The following is a 21,174-nucleotide window of genomic DNA, read 5'->3' as shown; positions in this document are numbered from 1 at the left end:
CACTTGGAATTTGTAGTTCTTCAGATACACCCTTTTAGTGATTTACCATAAGCAAAGGAGAGAAACTATCAGCGTTTTAACTTTGACATATACACAATTTTGAGATTGAATCCCAAATTGTGAAGTTGTGTGAAAGAATACAGTTATACAATAACATGGAGCCACAGCTCTAGTGCTTAAAATAAATCAGATTGCATCCAAAATGATTTAGGTAGAAATTTTTTAAAAATAGAAATTGAGGGGGCCTGCCCGGTGGCTCAGGCGGTTAGAGCTCCATGCTCCTAACTCCAAAGGCTGCCGGTTCGATTCCCACATGGGCCAGTGGGCTCTCAACCACAAGGTTGCCAGTTCAATTCCTCAAGTCCGCAAGGGATGGTGGGCAGCGCCCCCTGCAACTAAGATTGAACACAACACCTTGAGCTGAGCTGCCGCTGAGCTCCCGGATGGCTCAGTTGGTTTGAGTGCATCCTCTCAACCACAAGGTTGCCGGTTCGACTCCCGCAAGGGATGGTGGGCTGCGCCCCCTGCAACTAGCAACGGCAACTGGACCTGGAACTGAGCTGCGCCCTCCACAACTAAGACTGAAAGGACAACAACTTGAAGCTGAACGGCACCCTCCACAACTACGATTGAAAGGACAACAACTTGACTTGGAAAACAGGCCTGGAAGTACACACTGTTCCCCAATAAAGTCCTGTTCCCCTCCCACCCCCCCCAAAAAAAATTGAAATGACAACCCATGGCAGTGTTGCTTATTTTTTTGACTACTGCTTTTTTCATCAAGTGTTGCCTCTGTACTATTGGTCGCTGTGTGGTTAGACGTTTACCAAGCTGATAAAAGTTATGTAGGATACATAACCTTTATATCACTTTGCTGAAGATGGGCTTTATTACGTGTATTTGGATACCCCTTAAGCCAAAGCATAAATTCCAAAGCAACTAACCACTGAAAATTCTTGATATGGTTACACTTACAAGGAATACGTGAGGCCCATTTCCCAGCACAGGTATTCTAAAGAAGTTCCACTCCATTCGTGTATTTGTTGATAGTAGAGCCAGTGAAGTGGTGGGTGCCAGGTCCCTAGCACCAAGTTGTGCTGGGGACCTGCATGTCACCGGGCATTTAATTCATTCTTTCAGTAAGTATTTAGGGAGCATCTGTTAAGTGCCACATACTGTCCTATAAACTGAGGGTTCAGCAGTAAATTAAAAACAAAAATTTCTGCCCTCACAAAACTTACAGTCTTGGGGGAAGGGGGTACAGGGCCATGCAGGCATAGTGTTCAGTGGATGTTAAACTTCATTTGGTAAATAAATGTACTTAATTTCAAAGTGAACTGAAAATATGATACAGTAATTTTAGCTCACATTGCCTTTCCTCCAGGGAAATAATTATAAAGCTAGATGATTCACTCAGACTCACCTTAAAAATCTCTTTCTACAAATTCTCAAATTATTTGTTTCTGAAATTTTTATGGTATTATAACACAGAGCTCATGCTTACACCATAGATGTGGGGTTTCCAAGCTTTGGGGTTTCGCAGGCCACTAATATTTTTGGAGTTAGTTAAAATTGATACAGGAATGTCTGCTTTTAATTTTGCCAAGTAAGAACATTAAAAATAAAAACAAAAACTATCATCACCATCATTTTGTAAAAGAAAGGACATTTTAAGACTAAAAAGTAGGTAGGACATAATCTCAGAATAAAGAGTAGTCCTCTGCCTTGAAGAAATAAAATCTTAGGAAAAGCACATTTCATTATTCTTATTACTCGTATTTTGTCATGGACCTTTAGAAACTATCAATAGAGAACAATTTCACTAATTATAATTTTGGTTTTCCTCATGATGTTGCTAAGGGATTCTGCTGACTCACACTATTTAAAGAGGTTGTATGATTGAATGTTATCTTAGAGGTAAATTTTGTATGATGCGTTGTCTGTGTTGTGCCACGTGATGGACATTGTCTTGGGATGTACAGGGCAGAAGAGTACAGTGTCAAATCAAATTATGCCTCTACCACTAGCTAGCCTAGCTGTGTGATCATGGGTGCATTATTTCTCATCTTTGACATTTGAATCTCCACATATATATTGAGAGAGGATCATTTCTTATATTTTCTTCTAGTTCTTAAACTTGGATTCTGTGTTAGTAACTTAGCTAATATCCAGTTTTTTTAAAGTATGTGTCTAAAAATTAATAAAAATGTTGACTGTGTCTTTCTAAAAATTTGGACCAAGCTCCTGTTCATATCCTTCAGCTCAGAGCATTTAATTGTTCATACATGATTAACAAAGAGTGTAATTTCATGACTGTGTGCTTTAAATACTTAACCATGATTTCCTCGTAATGACATTAGCTGCACATAGAGATTCAACTGTTAATATTTTCTAGCTTGCTAGGGCCTTTGGAAAATTCTTACAAAATCTTTTGCAATAGATAATATTCAGAAATTTGGTTCATGTAAATAAGTAATGTAATTATGGGTAAAAAAAGGAAAAAAATTTTGAAGTGCCTTTTAGTATTTTACATAGACCTCTGAGCTTGGTTTCAAGGAGCTGCCATAAAGAAACTTTGTTAAAATTGAATAATTCTAAAATGAATCCTTTCAGCGGTTCTGGATGAGTAAATTACTACCCAGGTAATTAAAAAAAAAAAAAAATATATATATATATATATATATATGTAATTTTATAGAGGAAAAGGTACAGATGTTAAAAAGTACAGATGTTAAGTTTGATGAATTTTGACAAACGTATGAGATGTAACTCACATCACAATTAAGATTTAGAATATTTCCATCATCCTAGTAAAATAACTGGGTGCCATTTTCTAGTTAATCAGCCCTGCCACTGCGTTTTCCCATTCACCCCTCTTGCCACTGTTCTGATTTCTGTTGCCATAGATTAGTTTGGCCTGCTTTTTTTAAAACTTCATATAAATGGACATACTCTTTTTGTATAAGGCTTCTTTTATTCAAACATCAGGATAATTTTTTGAAATTCATTCATTTTCCTGTATCTAGCAGGAATTCCTTTTTGTTACCGAGTATTGTTCCATTGTATAAGTATATCACAATTTGTTTATCCATTCTTCTATTGGTGGGCATCTCGATCCAGATTTTGGCAATTATTGATAAAGTTTCTATGAACATTTTGTTTTTTTTTTAAGATTTTATTGGGGAAGGGGAACAGGACTTTATTGGGGAACAGTGTGTACTTCCAGGATTTTTTCGAAGTCAACTTGTTGTCCTTTCAATCTTAGTTGTGGAGGGTGCCATTCAGCTTCAAGTTGTCCTTTCAGTCTTAGTTGTGGAGGGTGCAGCTCAGCTCCAGGTCCAGTTGCCGTTGCTAGTTGCAGGGGGCACAGCCCACCATCCCTTGCGGGAGTCGAACCGGCAACCTTGTGATTAAGAGGATGCGCTCCAACCAACTGAGCCATCTGGGAGCTCAGCGGCAGCCCAGCTCAAGGTGCCGTGTTCAATCTTAGTTGCAGGGGGCGTAGCCCACCATCCCTTGCAGGATTCAAGTAATCAAACCGGCAGCCTTGTGGTTGAGAGCCCACTGGCCCATGTGGGAATCAAACCGGCAGCCTTTGGCATTAGGAGAATGGAGCTCCAACTGCCTGAGCCACCGGGCTGGCCCTCTATGAACATTCTTGTACAAGTTTTTTTGTAGACATACTTCTTCATTTCTCTTGATAAATACCCAAAGGTGGAATCTGTGGTTTACCTTTATAAGAGAGAGCCAGTTTTCCAAAGTGGTTGTACCATTTTGTGCTTCCATTCGCACTTCTGAGAGTTCCAGTTGCTCTATATCCTTGCCATCATTTAGTGTTGTCACTCTTTTTAATATTAGTCTTTCTGGTAGGTATGAAGAAGTATCTCATTGTAGTTTAAACTTGCATTTTCCTGATGACTGAATGACATTGTATACCTTTTCATGGGTTTATTGGCCATTCGTACATCTTTTGTAAAGTATTCAATATTTTACCCATTTTGTATTGTTTATTTTTTTGTCTTTTGTTGAGTTGTAGAAGTTCTTTGTATTTCAAATACAAGCCCTTTGTCAGTGTCTTAGGTTGAGTTCCCCAGAAAACAGACTCTGAGAAGGAGATTTGCTGTAGAAAGTTTGTTGGAGAGTGCTCTTGGGAAGGACAAGGGTGAAAGAATGAGCAGGATTAAGTAGATGGAGAAGTTGAGCTGTAATTCAGTTGCAGTAGAGGCAGCAGCTCACCCCACAGCAGGCTCTGAAGCTGGATGGCTCTTCAGAGATGTCCTGAATTGAAGCAAGGACATAGGGCTTCGTATCTCCCTCCACAGAAGTCAGTGACTGCACTGCCCTGAGAGGGAGGATTGCCTTTCGTTAGTCACTTCCCTTGGGCTCAGGCTCAGTTCCTCAGAGGAACTCAGCTCTGAGCCATCAGTAGGCAACTCTCAGCAAATGTTTTGTTTTACTTATTATTTTTTAAAATTTTTCATTGGGGATCTGTGTGTTTTTCCAGGACCCATCAGCTCCAAGTCAAGTCAGTGTTTTCACTCTAATTGTGGAGGACGCAGGTCACTGGCCTGTGTGGGAATTGAACCGGTGACCTGGGTGGTATGAGCGCTGCGCTCTGACCAACTGAGCCAACTGGCCGCCCTCAGCAAATGTTTTGAATTCTGATGTTGAATTTTTTTCTTATGGTCTGTGTTTTTGTGTCCTTGCTAAGAAATTTTAACAACCTAAGGGAGCTCCTCTCAACTTGCTTGATGGGATGCTTCCCTGATTCATGAATTGCTCTATAAAGCCAATTAGATCTTCAAAAAGAAAGAGAGGGAGGGAGGGAGGGAAGGAGGAAGGAAAGAAGAGAGAAAGGAATTTTGCCAATCCAAGATTGCAAAGATATTCTACATTTTCTAGAAGCTTTTGAGTTTTAGGTTTTATATTTAGGTGCATAATCCATCAAAAATTAATTTTTGTGTATGATGTGAGCTACCACCCAAGTAATTTTTGAGGACAATCAGCTCTTTCTTTTTTAGGTATATCATCACTTCTCATCTTCCCTTAATTTGCAAAGCAGGGGCATCTTTCATTTCCATTTCCCAGAGTAGAGCATAGTCCAAATGCTGACAGGACAATTTTCTAGCAATTTATTCATTAGTTTGAATTGTAGAGTTCTGAAACCATGTCTCTAAATTGAAATGATATGATGAGTCCATTTCAGTTTTACGGTTGTTTTTGTCCTTCCTTAGGAGTAAAACTTTACATTCATGAATTTTTTTAAAAAGGTCACTTTTATGAATTGATTAGAGAGAATGATGAAAAGATTGATTAATTACCGTGTCACCTTCTACACACAATAGAGCTATTTCTCCCTCTTGTGTTCTCCATGCTCTGACAATTTGTCTCAAATAATGCTGGATTAGCAGCACTTCGGTGAGTTCAATAACTTGGAAAAGACAGACTTATAGGAGCTCAGTGTTAAATATTAAAATAGTAACACCAGTTGTTTGATGTCATTTTTCTGAAATGTTTCAGTCACTTTTTCCTGTTTCCTCTTGTATCTTAATAAGACAGGTAGAAATAAATATTCTTATTTTACAGAAGAAAAGTTGAGGTACTGAGTTGTTAACCAATTTAGACATGGAGTCAGCCCTATCTCCCAAGCCAGTGCCCCAACCACTGGATGTGTTCAGAATGCCCTCAGTTTATAAGTAGCTAATAATGACCGTCCTAAATGTATGAAGGGCTGACCTGGCCTGTGTGCTCGGATTGTGGGAATTCCCCACTTGCTATATGGCAAGTATTGGCTAGTGCTGACATTGCAGCTGGAGTTCTCTTGTTTTCAGTAGAGACACAATGAGCTATACATCCCTTCCTTCTTCCCAAAGAGGGGGTAATGTTTCAATCAGCCTTTCAGCTAAGAACCCATTTTCCCATAGAGACCACATATATATCCCCCAGCCTCATAGGCACAAGTTCAGTAGTATATCAGAGGTAATACCGCCACTATTATTTTTGCTAATCTCATAAAGGAAACTAAAACAGAAAAGTGAAGTACATGATATACCATTAAATTACTGAAACTTTTTCATAAGCAACATACATAATTATCCCTTTTAGGTTTTAAGATTTTTTTTATACTGTTAAGACTCCAGGAAGCCATATAGAGTATATCACTGCTTCAAGAAATTTTGAAACATAATCCTTTATATCTTGTATATCAAGAGACAGTCTCTCAGAGAAATCTGGTTAAAAAGAAAAAAACAGGATTAACTTGGATTAAAACCATAGAGCATTTATGGCACTGATTGTGATGATCGTTTTACAGATGTATACTTTTGTCCAAACACATCACATTGTATACATTATATACATATATACTGTATACAGCTTTTTGTGTGTCAATCAACCTCAATAAAGTGGTTTTTTAAAAAAACCATGGAACATTTTAGTATTGAATTAAACACATTTTTTTATTGTGAGCAATACATGGTCATTTTAGATAAATTATAAATGTTTAATAAATTATGTTACAAATTATATATGCTATATTATATTTATAAATTATTATAAAGAAATTTGTTAATGTTTATTTTACACTTGTTCTATTTATATGTATACTTTTTATTACAAATAAGACATACCAAAAACCAAAGAACATGTTTGCCTCCAGCTTTTTCCTCTATAGCAGTAAGTCATGACTTTCTATGCTCGTAAATAGACTTATATCATAATTTTTAATGGCTGAGTGTTGTGATACTGTGATGAAGTATTATAGTTTATTTAGCCAATCTCCTTTCTTGGACATCTAAGTTCTTTCCCGGTTTGCACTCTTAATAAGTACAGAGGTCTTCTTTGCATAGTTCTTTGTTTCTTAGGATGGATTTCTAGAAGTGAAATTGCTGGATCAAAGAATTCACATTTTTGAGACTTTAAATCTAAATTGCCAAATTATGTATGGTCCAGATAGGTTGTAGCAGTGTCAGGTGTGCTCATTTCTCCCTATCATGGATTAGCAGACAAGTTTTCCCACATTATTGCTAATCTGCTAAATTTAAAAATGTTTTAATTAGTATTAATTATTCATGAAGCCGACCCTTTTTCATGTTCTGGCCATTGTAGATTTGGTCTCACAAATGAGCAGCTCAAAGTCGTGATTATAGATACTTCAGAAACTTTTTCTCATTCATTCATCAGTTTTTTCAACAGTTATATTTTCTTTCCAGGAGCGACTAAAGCTGGTGACTGTTTTGGGTGCCGGCCTTCTCTGTGGAACTGCACTGGCGGTCATCGTGCCTGAAGGAGTCCACGCACTTTATGAAGATATTCTTGAGGGTGAGAAAGAGAAGGGACTTCTTTGAGATATGTTATTCACACGGAGAGTTGAAAGAAGCTTAATGGTATTTTTTCTGAACTCAGTTTATGTTTGGCGTAGAAATCTACATTGAGAAAAGTCCTTAAAACGTATCTTTTGACATCTTTGACACTGAACACATCCTTAGCAGTTTGTGATTTGAATGCCCCAGTGCATGAAGACCACTTAAGATTTATTTGCAATAATACATGAATTCCAGTCTTTCAAAGTATGACAGTCCTTTTTTAGTGCCCTCTCAAAAACTTCCCAAATTCTACATGATGATGATTGTATTTTTATTGTTCTTTAATGGAAAAATGTATAATATACATGTTTGGATTTAAGGACTCTTTATAGTAAACTTTGTAGATAATTAGTGAGGACCTCTGCAGTAAAGGATAACAAAAAACCTAAAGAGGCCTCTCCTGACGCTAATAGAGAACAGTATTGCGGTGTAAGAGTAAATGCTGGTTGGTCAGCTTGGTTCACTTACCTGCTAAATAATTTGGTCCTTCACACCAGCTTGCACATATTTGACTCAAGGTTGTGACTCAGCAAAATCAGATTACTACTTGTCGTGAAACTTAACAGATACTTGTGAAGGATTGAAACCACAGCTGTTAAATTGGTGAGCTGAATCTTCAAGTGCCAAGAGTCTACTGGACTTTAAGAATAGTATAAAGAGGTACGGCCTTCCAAATTTCTTACTAGATACAATATAAACAAATCGTTTTTCAGATCTGGGTTGAGGAAGAAACCTGTGTCCGTTATCCAGAGTGGTGATGCTCTTATGCCTGGGGTATGAATATGGGTGTAATGGTAGAGTGAGGTCTTAATGCAAAATAGGGCAGAGGCTGAGAGAATTGCTCAGCTGGAAGGGGAGAAAAGTAAGAAATCAGGAGCCTTGGAGCACTGGTTTCTATTCTTTTTGATCATATATCCTATTGGGGTAAAAAAATATGCATGTACTATTTTACTTATTTGCTCTGCACATTATAAAACAGCCTAAAATGGAAAATTTTGAACTATGTCATTTAAAGTAAATGTGTATCGATCAGTATTTCCTTTCTTATCCCAGTGGATCATCTTGAATTTTTCTGGGTGTGATTATTCTACTGTAGAGAGATCATTATCCTAGTATACTAGAAGGCATTCGGACCATGATTAAATAGACAATTACATTTTTTTGTCTTTGTAGTTCAGAAAGAATTATGGGTGGCAGTAGTTTTCTAAACTTGTCTGATAATAAAAGTTTCTTGAGGGAGGGGTGCATTTTAGAAATATTATTTCCCAACCTAGACTGCAGTATCAGAATCTCCAGGGGAAAGGCCTGGGAATATGTTTTTAACAAATTGCCAAATGATTCATATTAGACAAGTTTCGGAAATACTGGGGTACAGGAAAGAAGGTATAGTTTTGTTTCTGTTTTTTTTAAGTAACAGTTTTATTGAGATATAATTCACATACCATATTTTAGATATAGTTTTAAGCTTAAATTTAGCTACTGGGTGTTGGATTACATTTCTTTATTTTCAGTTTTCCTGGGTTTTGATCCAAAATACTTCTGTGAATTCCTTTGAAAATAGATAGAATGTGCTTTATAAACCTACTTCTCCAAAAATAAGAATTCTGGTCTCTGTAACCTTTTATCATAGATTAATCTCCAGCCCTGACATTATTTAAAATTCATTCTTTTCATTTATATATTTTACATTCTTTTTTTTTGGTGTACACCTCTATGAGTTGTGACAAATGTGTAAAATTATGTTATCGCCACTGTGGTCAAAATACAGAACAGTCCATCACACAGAAAATACTACCTCATACTTAAAAAAATAAAAATAAATAAGAAAACGAAAATACTACCACATGCTGCCCTTTTGTAGTCAAGCCTTTCCTCTACCCCCAACCTTTGGCAACTACTGATCTTTTTTCTCTGTCTATGGTTTTGCCTTTTTGAAATGTCGTATAAATGTAATCTTGCAGCCTTTGGGTCTGGCTTCTTTAACTTAGCATAACGCATTTGAGAGTCGTCATGTTGTTCTGTGTATCAATAGTTTATATTTCTTTTTATTTTTGAATAGTAGTCCATTGTTTGCATGAACCATAGTTTGTTTATTCCTTTATCAGTCAAAAGACATATCGGTTGTTTCCAGTTTGGGTTATATTATATTATATTATAGATAAAGTCACTATAAACATTTGTGCACAGGTTTTTGTATGAACATGAGCTTTTATTTCTCTTGCATAAATACTTATAAGTGGAATTGCTGGGTCCTATGGCATGTGTGTGTTTAACTTTATAAGAAATTGCCAAACTCGTTTCCAAAGTGGCTGTACCATTTTGCATTCCCATCAGTAATGTATGAGAGTTCCAGTTGGTTCCCTTCCTTGCCAGCCATTGGTGTTGTCTGTTTTTGGTTTTTTATTTTAGTCGTTCTAATAGATTGTTAGTGGTATCTCAATGTGGTTTTAATCTGCAATTACTTAATGGGTAATGATGTTGAACATCTTCTGTGCTTGACTGCCATTGTTGTATCTTCTCTGATGATATCAAATATTTTGCCCATTTTTTAACTGAATTTTCTTATTATTGAATTTGGAGAATTCTTTATGTATTCTGGATATAAGTCCTTTATCAGATGTGTGATCTGCCAATATTTTCTCCTAGTCTGTGGCTTATCTTTTCATTCTTTTAATAGCATCTTTCACTGAGTAGTTTTTAATATTAATGAAATCCAATTTATCAGTTCTTTATTTCATAAATTGTGCTTTTGGTGTCATCTAAAAACCTCTGTTAAAACCAAGTTCACAGAGATTTTTCTCTTTTGTTTTCCTCTAGAAGTTTTATAATTTTAGGTTTTACATTTAGGTCTATGATCCATTTAGGGTTAATTTTGAATACAAAGTGAAGGTTCATTTTTTTTGCATACGGATAGTGGTCCAATAGTTCCAACACCATTTGTTGAAAAGACTATCCTTCTTCTGTTTGTCTTTCCACTTTGTTAAAAATCAATTGACTATATTTGTGTTGGTCTATTTCTGGACTCTTATTTTGTTCCATTGATCTGTATATCTATCCTATGCCAATACTACATTGTCTTGAAGACTAGCTTTAGAGCCAATCTTGAAATCAGATAGTGGAGTCCTTCTAACTTTGTTCTTATTTTTCAAAATTGTTTTGGTTAAACTAGTTCCTTTGCCTTTCTATACAATTCTGGAATGAGCTTGTCAGTATCTACAAAAAACTATGCTGCGATTCTGATTGAGATTGAATTGAATCTGTAGATTAATTTGGGGAGAATTGACATCCTAATTGCCAAATGATTTATATTAGACAAGTTTTGGAAATACTGGGGTACAGGAAAGAAGGTATAGTTTTGTTTCTGTTTTTTTAATAACAGTTTTATTGTATAATTCGCATACCATATTTTAGATATAGTTTTAAGCTTAAATTTAGCTACTATGTATTGGATTGCATTTCTTTATTTTCAGTTTTCCTGGGTTTTGATCCAAAATACTTCTTTCCAATCCATGAACACTGTATATCATCAGTGTTGTAGTTTTTAGCATACAGATCTATAGGTATTTTATTATATTTACACCTAAATATTTCATGGTTTTTGTGCAATTGTTAATGACACTTTTTTAAAATTTCAATTTCCAGTATTTTAGTATTCAGAAATTCACTAAACTCACTTATTAGTTATAGCAGCTTTTTTGTAGATTCTTTGGGATTTACTACATAATTATAATGTTTAATGTTTTCCTTTCCAATATGCTTTTTTACCCCCCTTTCCTTATTGCACTGATTACACCATCCAGTATGAGGTTAATTAGGAATGAAACTGAACAGTCTTGCCTTGTTCTCATTCAGTCTTTTACCATTAAGTATGATGTTAGATGTAGGCTTTTTTTTATAGATTCCTTTGTCAGGTTAAGGAACTTTTCAGTTGCTAGTTTGTTGAGAGTTTTAATCTTGAATGAATGTTGTCAAATGCTTTTTTTAGTCTGGTATTGTGGTGAATTATAGTGATTTTCAAATGTTGAATTAGACTCGCATATACCACTCTCCCCACCCTAACCCCCGGCTGTTATGTATTATATTTTTTATATATTGCTTGACTCAGTTTTCTGATACCTTGTTGAGAATTTTTTGTCTTTCTGTTCATGAGCAATACTGGCTTGTGGCTTTCTTACAACGTCTTTGTATGGTTTTTGTTATCAGAGTATTTCTGGCCTCTAAAGGTTGGGAAGTATACTCTCTTCTGTATTCTGGAAGAGACTGTATAGAATCAAAAATATTTCTTCCTTAAATGTTTGCTAGAATTTACCAGTGAAACCGTCTGGGGCTGGAATTTTTTACATTGGAAGATTTTTAGCTATGAATTCCATTTCTTTTATAGCTGTAAGAATATCCAAGTTATGTACTGCTTCTTGAGTATGCTTTGGAAGTTTGTGTCCTTCAAGGAATTGATTCATTTCTTCTAAGGTGAAGAATTTATGGGCATAAGGTTGTTCATAGTAATCTTTTATCCTTTTAATATCTGTAGTAATTTCTTTTTTTTCATTCCTGATATTGCTAATTTGTCTTCTCTCTTTTTTTTACCTTGGTAATGCTGCTGGCTGAAACACCATGCTTAATTTCATTGATTTTTTTTTTTTTGGTTGATTTTTCTGCTTTCTAGTTCATTAATTTCTGCTCTTATCTTTATTATTTTCTTCCTTTTGCTTACTTTAGGCTTTTATTTGCTCTTTTTCAAATTTCTTTAAGTGAAATCTTATTGCTTTGAGATCTTTCGTTTCTAGTAAAAGCAATTGATGCTATAAGTTTCCCTTTAAGTACTGCTTTAGTAGCATCCCAGGAATTTTGATATATTTTTATCTTCATTCAGTTAAAAATACTTTCTAATTTCTCTTCCAAATTTTTCTTTAACCAATGTATTATTTAGAAATGTATTATTAATTTCACTATGGTCAAAGAACAATTTGAATGCTTACAAATTTGTAAATGCTTTTTTTAATAGTCCAAAATATGGGTTATCTTGCTGAATGTTCCATACACTCTTGAAGAGTATGTATTCTGTTGTTATTTGGTAGAACGTTCTATAAGTGTCAATTAGGTCAATTGTTTGATAATGTTGAGTAGGTCAAGTTGTTTGATAATGTTGGTCTTCTGTATCCTTGCTGGTTTTCTCCTTTTATTGATTACTAAGGTAAGAGTATTAAAGTCTCCACGTACAATTGTGGATTTGTCTATTTCTCCTTTCAGTTGTATTAGTTTTTGCTTTATGCATATTGAAGCTCTTTGGTGCCTATACATTTAGGATTGCTATGTCTTGTTAACGAATTGACGTTTTTCATCATTATGTAATGTCTTTATTCCTGGTAATATTCCTTGTTCTCAAGTCTACTTTATCTGATATTACATAGCCATTCCAGTTTTCTTTTGATCAGTGTTTACATGTCTTTCTCCATCTTTTCACTTTTCAACTATGTTATTCATTATATTTAAAGTGGGTTTCTTGTAAATAGCATACAGTTGGATCATATTTCTTTAAGGATTAGGGCGCAACTCTGTGAAATTACAGAATCTAATTTATTAGTCTGTAGATGCTAAATTACAACCTTTTTTTTTTAGTTGATGTGTAGTTGACATACAATACCCTATTTGTTTCAGGTGTACATCAAAATGAATCAATATTTATCTACATTACAAAGTAATCACCGTTGTAAGTCTAGTTACCATCTGTCACCATACAAAGTATTACAATATTATTGACTATATTCCCTATGCTGTATATTACATTCCTATGACTTATTTATTTTATAACTGGACGTTTGTACTTCCTTTTTTTTTTTAATTCAGATGTACAAACCAATATAACAGTTAAACGTTTATCATTTATATCCTTCACACTAATAACCCTCCTCCTCCCATCTGCTGCCCCTCTGACATCGCATACAGCCATTATATTTCCACTGCCTCTATTCCTAATGCTGTACTCCACTTCCTGTAACCATATATATATATATATAATTGTAATTGACATTCATTATTGTTCAGCTTCAGCTTCAGGTGTACAGTGCAGTGGTCAGGTGTACATCAACCCTGAGGTGGTCTCCCTAATGAGACAAGTGTCCATCGGATACCCTACAGAATCTTTACAACATTATTGATTACAGTCCCCAAATTGACTTTTGTATCCCCATGGCAATTTTGTGGTTACCGATTGTGCTTTCTAATCCCCTCAACTTCCCCACCTTCCTCATCTAGCATGGATCGTATTGTTAAAATCTCTGTCTTCTAATTCGTGTGTTTAGACCAGGGGTCGGCAAACTTCTTTCATAAAGGGTCAGATAGTAAATATTTTAGACTTTGTGATCCACGTGATTTCAGTTGTTACTATTCAATTCCACCCTTGTAGCCAAATTCACCAATCCTTTCCTCTGTCATCTCCATTCTGTTATTGACCCCATCCAGTGAACTTAACTGTTTCACATATTAATATGTTTTTTCCAATTCTAAAATTTCTACTTGGTTCCTTTTGATAGTTTGTATTTCTCTGCAGAGGACATCCATTCATTTGAAGTGTGTTTACCTTTACCTCAGAGAGCATAGTTATAGCTGCTTTAAAGTCTTTTGAGTATTCCAGTATCTGAGTTACCTTGGGGTTGGTTGATTGTCTTTTCCCTTGGTGTTTGGTCATATTTTTCTTTTGCTTTGTATGTCACGTAAGTTTGGATTATACCATGGACATTTTGAATATTATAATTTGAGACTCTAGGTCCTCTCAAAATCCTTTGGATAATGTTTATTTCTTTTGTTTTAGCACACAGTTAACCTGGTTGGGTTCAGATTGCCAGTTCTGTGTTACCTTTTTTGGGTGATGGCTCCAATTTTAGTTCAGTTTTCAAGGCCTTTACAATGCTGCTTTGTGTCTTTTTCTCCTCCTTTCTTCCGCCTCACCCCCCACCCCCCACTCCAGTTCAAGCCATTGTTTCTCAGTCTAGTTGTGTAGACACAGCTCCCTGGCCCAGGCTGGTGTTATGAGCCTTGCGCTCCCCCTCGCTGAGGCAGTTGGTGGCCAGTCTTTGGTCGGCCACTCACAGCCCCTCACGGCAGCTCTCACCGGCTGCCAGCCACTCATGATGGCAGGGCAGCTCACAGCACCTCCGGCTGCTCACGGCAGCCCAGCTCCGGGAGAACTGCTCTTCACAATCTTAGCTGTAGAGGGCGCAGCTCACTGGCCCATGTGGGAATCAAACCGGCAACCATGGCATTAGGAGCACGGCGCTCCCACCACCTGAGCCACCGGGCTGGCTCTTTGTGTCTTGTCCCTGCAGAGTTCAGAGGTGAGTCTGGGACTTGTGCCATTTAGACAAAAGATTAGGGGACCTTCCCCAGCTCTTTCCAGTATTCCTCTCACACTTTCTTGCTCCCAGGGGACCCTTTCCTTGGTCCTCTGGCCAGAAAGAAGAAGTTTCTCTAGGAGTTTTTGTTGCCTGTGCTGTCACTGCTTAGTTCCATGTATCTTGGGCTGCTCTCAGGGCAGAGGGACAGGAGAAAAGAGAGAGAACTGAATAACTAGATTTCTCTCCACACTTTTCAGACCACTGGAGTGCTTTTCCCAGTTACTATGGCCAGAAAGATGGGGTTTTCCTTGGGGTTTTAACTGCCTGCATTACTGCCATGCTGTTCTGCAACTGGGGCTGCCTTCAAATTAGGACTGGGAAAGAAAAAAGGGAGAAAAGAAAAAAGGGGAAGGGGGACTTCCACACCAGCACCTCTCAGCAGCCTCTTTTGTGGTCCTTTGGCCAGAGGACAGGGTTTCTTTTGAAGTTTTTGCTGCCTTCTCTCCTCTTGCTATTGTTTACTTTTTGTAGTCCTCAGGTAGTTAGATGTATTTTGTGTGTTTTGAACAAAGTTTTTGTTTTAACGCTTTTGCTGCATTAATTGATTTGAAGTTTTTTTCCAAAATGTGTCAGAAATCCATAAAAAACAAAAAGTTTATATTTGGACTATTTTATACATTTAATAATAACAATTTGAGCTTTGTATATAAATGACATTATTTTTATGTATAAAAAATGCCTATTATTGATTCTTGAAAAATGCAAAAATATAGAAAAATGTATATCTACTTTTCTAAACTTCCTTTCTGGAAGTTTCCATCCACAGAGAATGGAAATATTTGTTTGGATATATCCGACTGTTGCAGCAAAAGTTCATCAGTGCATGATTTAGGCTATAGTGGATTTACTCCATCTTTGCCAGCACCAGAAGTCCCCATCATTCTTTATATAAAGTAAATACTAATACTCCACTCAATTAAAAATTTTTGAGATAACTCAACCATGATATTAACTTATTTAAACTAAGCTGTCTCCAAATTTCCCACATCTCTCTTCATACTGATGAGTTTAGTCAAAATCACTTTAGTTTCTGCTGCTTTATCTGTTTCTCCTCCCGACCCTTTTCCTCTATTTGTAGATCAAACCAACTTTTCTCCAAACTGGTTTAATTCTTCCATGGATCTTGCAATTATGGTAATTAACAGATACTTTTTCAGAGCTCAGTGTATCTATGAGCTCTGACACTTTAAAAAGCACTATTACCGTGTTTCCCCGAAAATAAGACCTAGCTGGACCATCAGCTCTAATGTGTCTTTTGGAGCAAAAGTTAATATAAGACCCAGTATTATATTATGTTATGTTATATTATATTATACCCAGTCTTATAGTAAAATAAAGACCCAGTCTTATTTAAAGTAAAATAAAGACTCAGTAAAATAAGACTGGGTCTTACATTAATTTTTGCTCCAAAAGATGCATTAGAGCTGATTGTCCATCTAGGTCTTATTTTCGGGGAAACACGGTAAATACTAACTAACGTAAAAAGGAGACTCTCACATATTCTTCTATAATTATAGCTCTAAAATCACTGGAATTAAATGATTATCAGCAATCGTGAGAAAACTGTCTTTCTATAGAAACAGAAGTTTTAAGAACATAGTTTATTGAGTATTATTACAGTGCTTGTTTACTGTGGAGCTAAAATTTGAAATCACCATAATTCTTTGGAACATGAGAATTGATATGTTTAGGAAAGCAGGCTATTGGGTCAAAGACCTAAATATAAATGTTACATATTCGTAGCTAGAAAATTATTGAAACTGTTGTCATCAGGAATGGTTCAATATAGATTTCCCCGCTGACTTCTCCAAGAATGCCACATATCAGATTCTTAGAGAGGTACAGTTACCATCTTAACAGCTTTTCTCTGTTGTTTTGTTTTACATTTAAATAAAAGGAAAGGGTTATACCTGCTACTATATTAATTAACTGTTACCCTGTCATTCATTAAAAAGAGGATCTCTAAGACTTTTTATACTTTACTCTCAAAATTCTGAAACATGGATAATTATGGACTAATAAGATCTATCTCCTCTTTTATTTTGTCTGCTAAAATGTCTGGCGTCTGCTTTTTCTATGCACACTCGTCTTTCTTTTCCTCCAACATTGTTTTATTGCGCAATATTCTATCAGACCAGATATTCAGGTCAAATATTTAACATAGATATTTAAAAATGAATCTCCCAAATTAATTCCATTTAATATATAACTATGTTTCTGAACATGTAGTGAGCACTTACCACTTATTATATACCGTCCTGACTGGAGATAGGTGAAGGTGATAGTTGCAAAACAATATGAATGTACTTAATGCCAGAGAACTATACATTTAAAAATGGTTAAAATGGTAAATTTTATGTTATGTATATTTATCGTTTTAAAAAAGCTATGAAAACAAATAAAAAATACCTTTCAGGAATTAGAAAAATACAGGTTTTTATTATCTTCAGTTGACGTGTGTTTTTTTGCCCCTCATAAATGACTTTTAAAGAATTAAGGCAGAGTCTAAAATACAGCAGGCTTGTTCAATTTCTTTGATCAAGGATAAAAGTACCTAATCTAATTATAAATGATAAATGTCTAGTATGTTAGTTTCTATTCATGAAATACAACAAAGATAAGGAGTCAGGCCTTGAAGCATTTATATTTTGAGTATCAAATATGTGACTATAAACTAGTCGTATTACTTGGCCAGATGTCATTTACTGTAATTCATAATCTCCCAACAATTGTGATAATTCTAGAACTGAATTTAGATCCAGGATGTGCCTCTTTTAAACTGGTCTCCCTTTGGTTTCTAGTTATTGATTGCCCCCTGATATTCTGTAAAGCTAAAAGTTCTATATTTGATTTGCTCTTTATTTGCAATTTTTATATCAACCTAAGTATAAAACTAGATGAATTTGATTGTAATTATTTTATTGTTGCAGCTCTTCATTCACTTGTTTTCATCAGAATAAAACTTACAATGGTTTCTGATAAGGTTGGCATGAATTTCTCAGCCAGAAAGGAAGATTTGGGGATGATATCCCTTGGGAATATGAGTGCTTTCTTGCTCGGTGATTTGCTTCCATTTGCTAGGTTTTGAGAATAATAGGCAGTTTAAAGGTCTGCATGCCAAAAGCAGAAGACACTTGGGAATTTTGTCATCGTGAACTTTAAGGAGTTTATGATTGGCTGGATTACAATATAGGAAATGGATGATTTTGCAGTAAAGTAAGTAGAGCTTGAAATACAGAAGAATGGAAGCTTCCATGTGAAAATGTTTTAAGGGGAAAACATATTTTCCGTTTATGGTTCATTCTGCTCTAGGAAAACACCACCAAGCGAGTGAAACACAGAATGTGATTGCATCGGACAAAGCAGCAGACGTACCAGTTGTCCACGAACACGAGCACAACCATGACCACACCCAGCTGCATGCCTACATTGGTGTTTCTCTCGTACTGGGTTTCGTTTTCATGTTGCTGGTGGACCAGATTGGCAGCTCCCACGTGCATTCTACTGATGGTAAGTGACCCCAAAGCTTTCTGGGCAGTGCAATAAATTTGCAGTTTAGAAAATCACAAATGATTGAATAATTCAGTGTATATCACTGGCCTGATTTAGTGCTAAAACTCTTGTCTTTTTCAGGTTTCCTTGAACATTTTATTCAGTTGGGGGAGCTACTGAGTTGTGGCATGTGGCACAAGAGAGTGTTGATTGGGTATTACCCATGTTATCTTAAAGCTGTCACATTTAGTTACAAGTCTAGGGCAGAAGTTTTTAACCCTTTTTGTGCCATGGAGCGACTTACGTAGTCTAAAGCCCATGGACGAACCTTTTTTTGGAATACTATTTTTAAATACGTAAAGCATAGTTCATAGGATTACAGAGAAAACCAATTATATTGAAATATAGTTACCAAAACATTAAAACAAATATCTGATATGATAATATATGTCCTTTTCATCAATGCATTAAATAATGAGGTAATACATTTAAATTATAAGCAAGGTTAAATTTCATTTTTCAGACATCAGTATGACAGCTACTGTTGCTTAGCTGGACTAAGAACATTAAATTGTGAGATGGCCTTTAACAAGGCAATGTGAATGTCAAGTTGAGCATCCAATTCATTTGGATTTTTGTTTTGATGTTTACTAGTTTAGAAAATCCTAATTCAGAAAGATATTTTCTTACAAATATTCCTAAGTACATTTGTAGGTTGTTTATCAAGGAAAGATAAGCTTCTCTGAAGGACAACTAGAATTCTCCAAAACTTAAAATTTAACTCCAGTCATAGTAAGTTTTTTGCCTTAAGATCAATGGATTCATCTTTGGGGAGGTCAACATCTTTGATATGATTTGTGGTAAATGAAGGATTCTGATCCATGAAACAACTTCGAAGCCATAAAGATAGAAATAAATTTGAAAGAGTTATAATAGACATAGGGGTTTACAGATATCTCTTTTCAAATACATTGACAGAGAACTTTGCAGATAGAAACTGCTAGAAAGCAGCATAGATATCTTGAAGCAGCATAGATATCTTGGTCCCCAATGGGCAGTGATCCCCTGATTTCCACTGTTTGGTGGTTGGAATGACTGTTGGGTGCAAGAAGCCTCATAGCTGCCTAGCTCTGTCAGACAGGAAGGCTAACCATGCAATGTGGCAGCAGTTCTGTAAGCCCTAATTTAGAGTAGTGGTGACTGAAAGCAATGATATCAAGATATCTTCACCTGTAAAATAATACGAAATTATCTGGTTTCTATTGGCAATAAAGTATAGGTAGTGCTAGTATGACTTGTGGGTTATTGTCTACATTCATAATTAAAGGACATGCTAATTTTCAGTTAGAGGCTAGTAAAAACAAAAATGCATTTTTTTCCAAGTTAAAATCACAGATATCCCCTGTATTCCACCTGTGTTCTCCTCTGTGGACCCCAGGTTAAGAATCCTTGGCCTAAAAATAACTGTAGAAAAGCAGTAAAAGTCACTAACAGATACTTTATAAAAAGATAAAAATAGTTCTTAAGCATATGAAAAGATGATCAGTTTCATTTAAAATAAGAAAAATGCAAATCAAAACTGCTGAGATGCCATTTCTCACCTGTCAGGTAAAAATTCAAAAGCTTGACAATACACTCTATTGGCAAAGCTATGGTGAAACAGAGAATCATTTGCTGTGGGAATGCAAATTGGTACAGCTCCTATGAAGGGGAATTTGGCAATAGCTAACAAAACTACATATGTATTCATTCCCACTTTAGGAATTTATTTCTACAGTAATGACTCCAATATGAAAATACATATGCACAGGACTATTCAATGCAGTATTATTTATCATTGTACAACTATTTATGTGTAGTCATGGAGACTGGTTGAATGAAGGGTATAGTGTGTACAAATAATGGAGTTTTATGTAACTATGAAAAAGAATGAAATCAGTTTTCTGTGAACTAATAGGGAGAGATTTCTAGGAGATATTGTTAAGGAAAAAGCAAAAATATAAATTAGCTTCTATTGTATACTATATTTTATGTAAGAAAGAAGGGAAAATGAGATTATATATGCTTGTTTTTACAAAATAAAAAAAGAAACATAAAGATCAATTGGAAGACAAAGCTGGTTACCTGTAAGGAGCATGGGGTGTGATAGGGCAGAGGGTTTTAGGAGGATATGACACTTCCCTGGGCATGCTTTTTTGGTATAGTTTTGACTTTTAGAAACATGTTGATATTCTCCATATTCAAAAATAAAATGAAATCAACAAGGCTAAGGGAGCTAACTGAAACAGATGAATTGTATTTTAAGTGAATGACACAATTATACTGAAGGGGATTAACAAAAAAATGAACCCAAGTAATTTATGAATGTAATATTTGCCTATATACCTTTAGTCTTGGGTGGACTTGAGGAAGAAGCATAAACAAACAATGAACTCTTATTCGTAAGCTTTGCTTTTTGTAATGGTGTGGGCAAAACAATTCTAAAACTGTTCAGATGTATTATAGCATTGAACAAATGAGTAAATGTGTTGATGTTGGTAGAACCAGGGTTCTTTCTCACTGTGGAAGAAGGGAGGTACAAATATGGAATGAGAAAAGAACCCCTGTAGGGATGGATTGGAATTGGAGCAATTTAGACTCGTGATTTCTAAAACTTGTATGTGTATAGGTATGTATATGTGTATATATATGTATATACATGTGTATTTACATATATACGTATAAACATGTATGTATGTCCTAGCGCTGTCTTCAGGGAAGACCTAAAAGGAAAGACACCCCACCCCCACCCTAGCAATGAGCATACCAGGGCTCTTCAGAGAAATGGCTGATTCTAGGGCAGGGTAGGTACAACATGAGTTTGGAATATCTAGTGCTCAACAAAAGCAGGAAGAAGAAAGTTGGAAACGTGTCACAGTATATGAACC

General features: G+C 35.7%; 1 protein-coding gene across 3 annotated transcripts in view; it reads left to right on the top strand.

The window, feature by feature from the left end:
• The window catches only part of SLC39A9 (solute carrier family 39 member 9), a 42,946-nt gene that overhangs the window by 10,205 nt on the left and 11,567 nt on the right, over positions 1–21,174 (top strand). For 2 of the 3 annotated variants that reach the window (XM_033107054.1, XM_033107053.1), the window contains exons 2-3: positions 7,212–7,320; positions 18,068–18,265. In XM_033107054.1, the coding sequence (XP_032962945.1) occupies positions 18,217–18,265 (49 nt within the window). In that variant the 5' untranslated portion in view covers positions 7,212–7,320; positions 18,068–18,216. Of the gene's footprint in view, positions 1–7,211; positions 7,321–7,930; positions 8,025–18,067; positions 18,266–21,174 lie in introns of all 3 variants that reach the window. The other variant, XM_033107056.1, reaches the window with a different exon arrangement.

The sequence above is a fragment of the Rhinolophus ferrumequinum genome, chromosome 6, assembly GCF_004115265.2.
Source record: "Rhinolophus ferrumequinum isolate MPI-CBG mRhiFer1 chromosome 6, mRhiFer1_v1.p, whole genome shotgun sequence".
Lineage (NCBI taxonomy): Eukaryota > Metazoa > Chordata > Mammalia > Chiroptera > Rhinolophidae > Rhinolophus > Rhinolophus ferrumequinum.
Note: the sequence above shows the minus strand (reverse complement) of the source record. Positions and strands in the feature narration are given on the sequence as shown.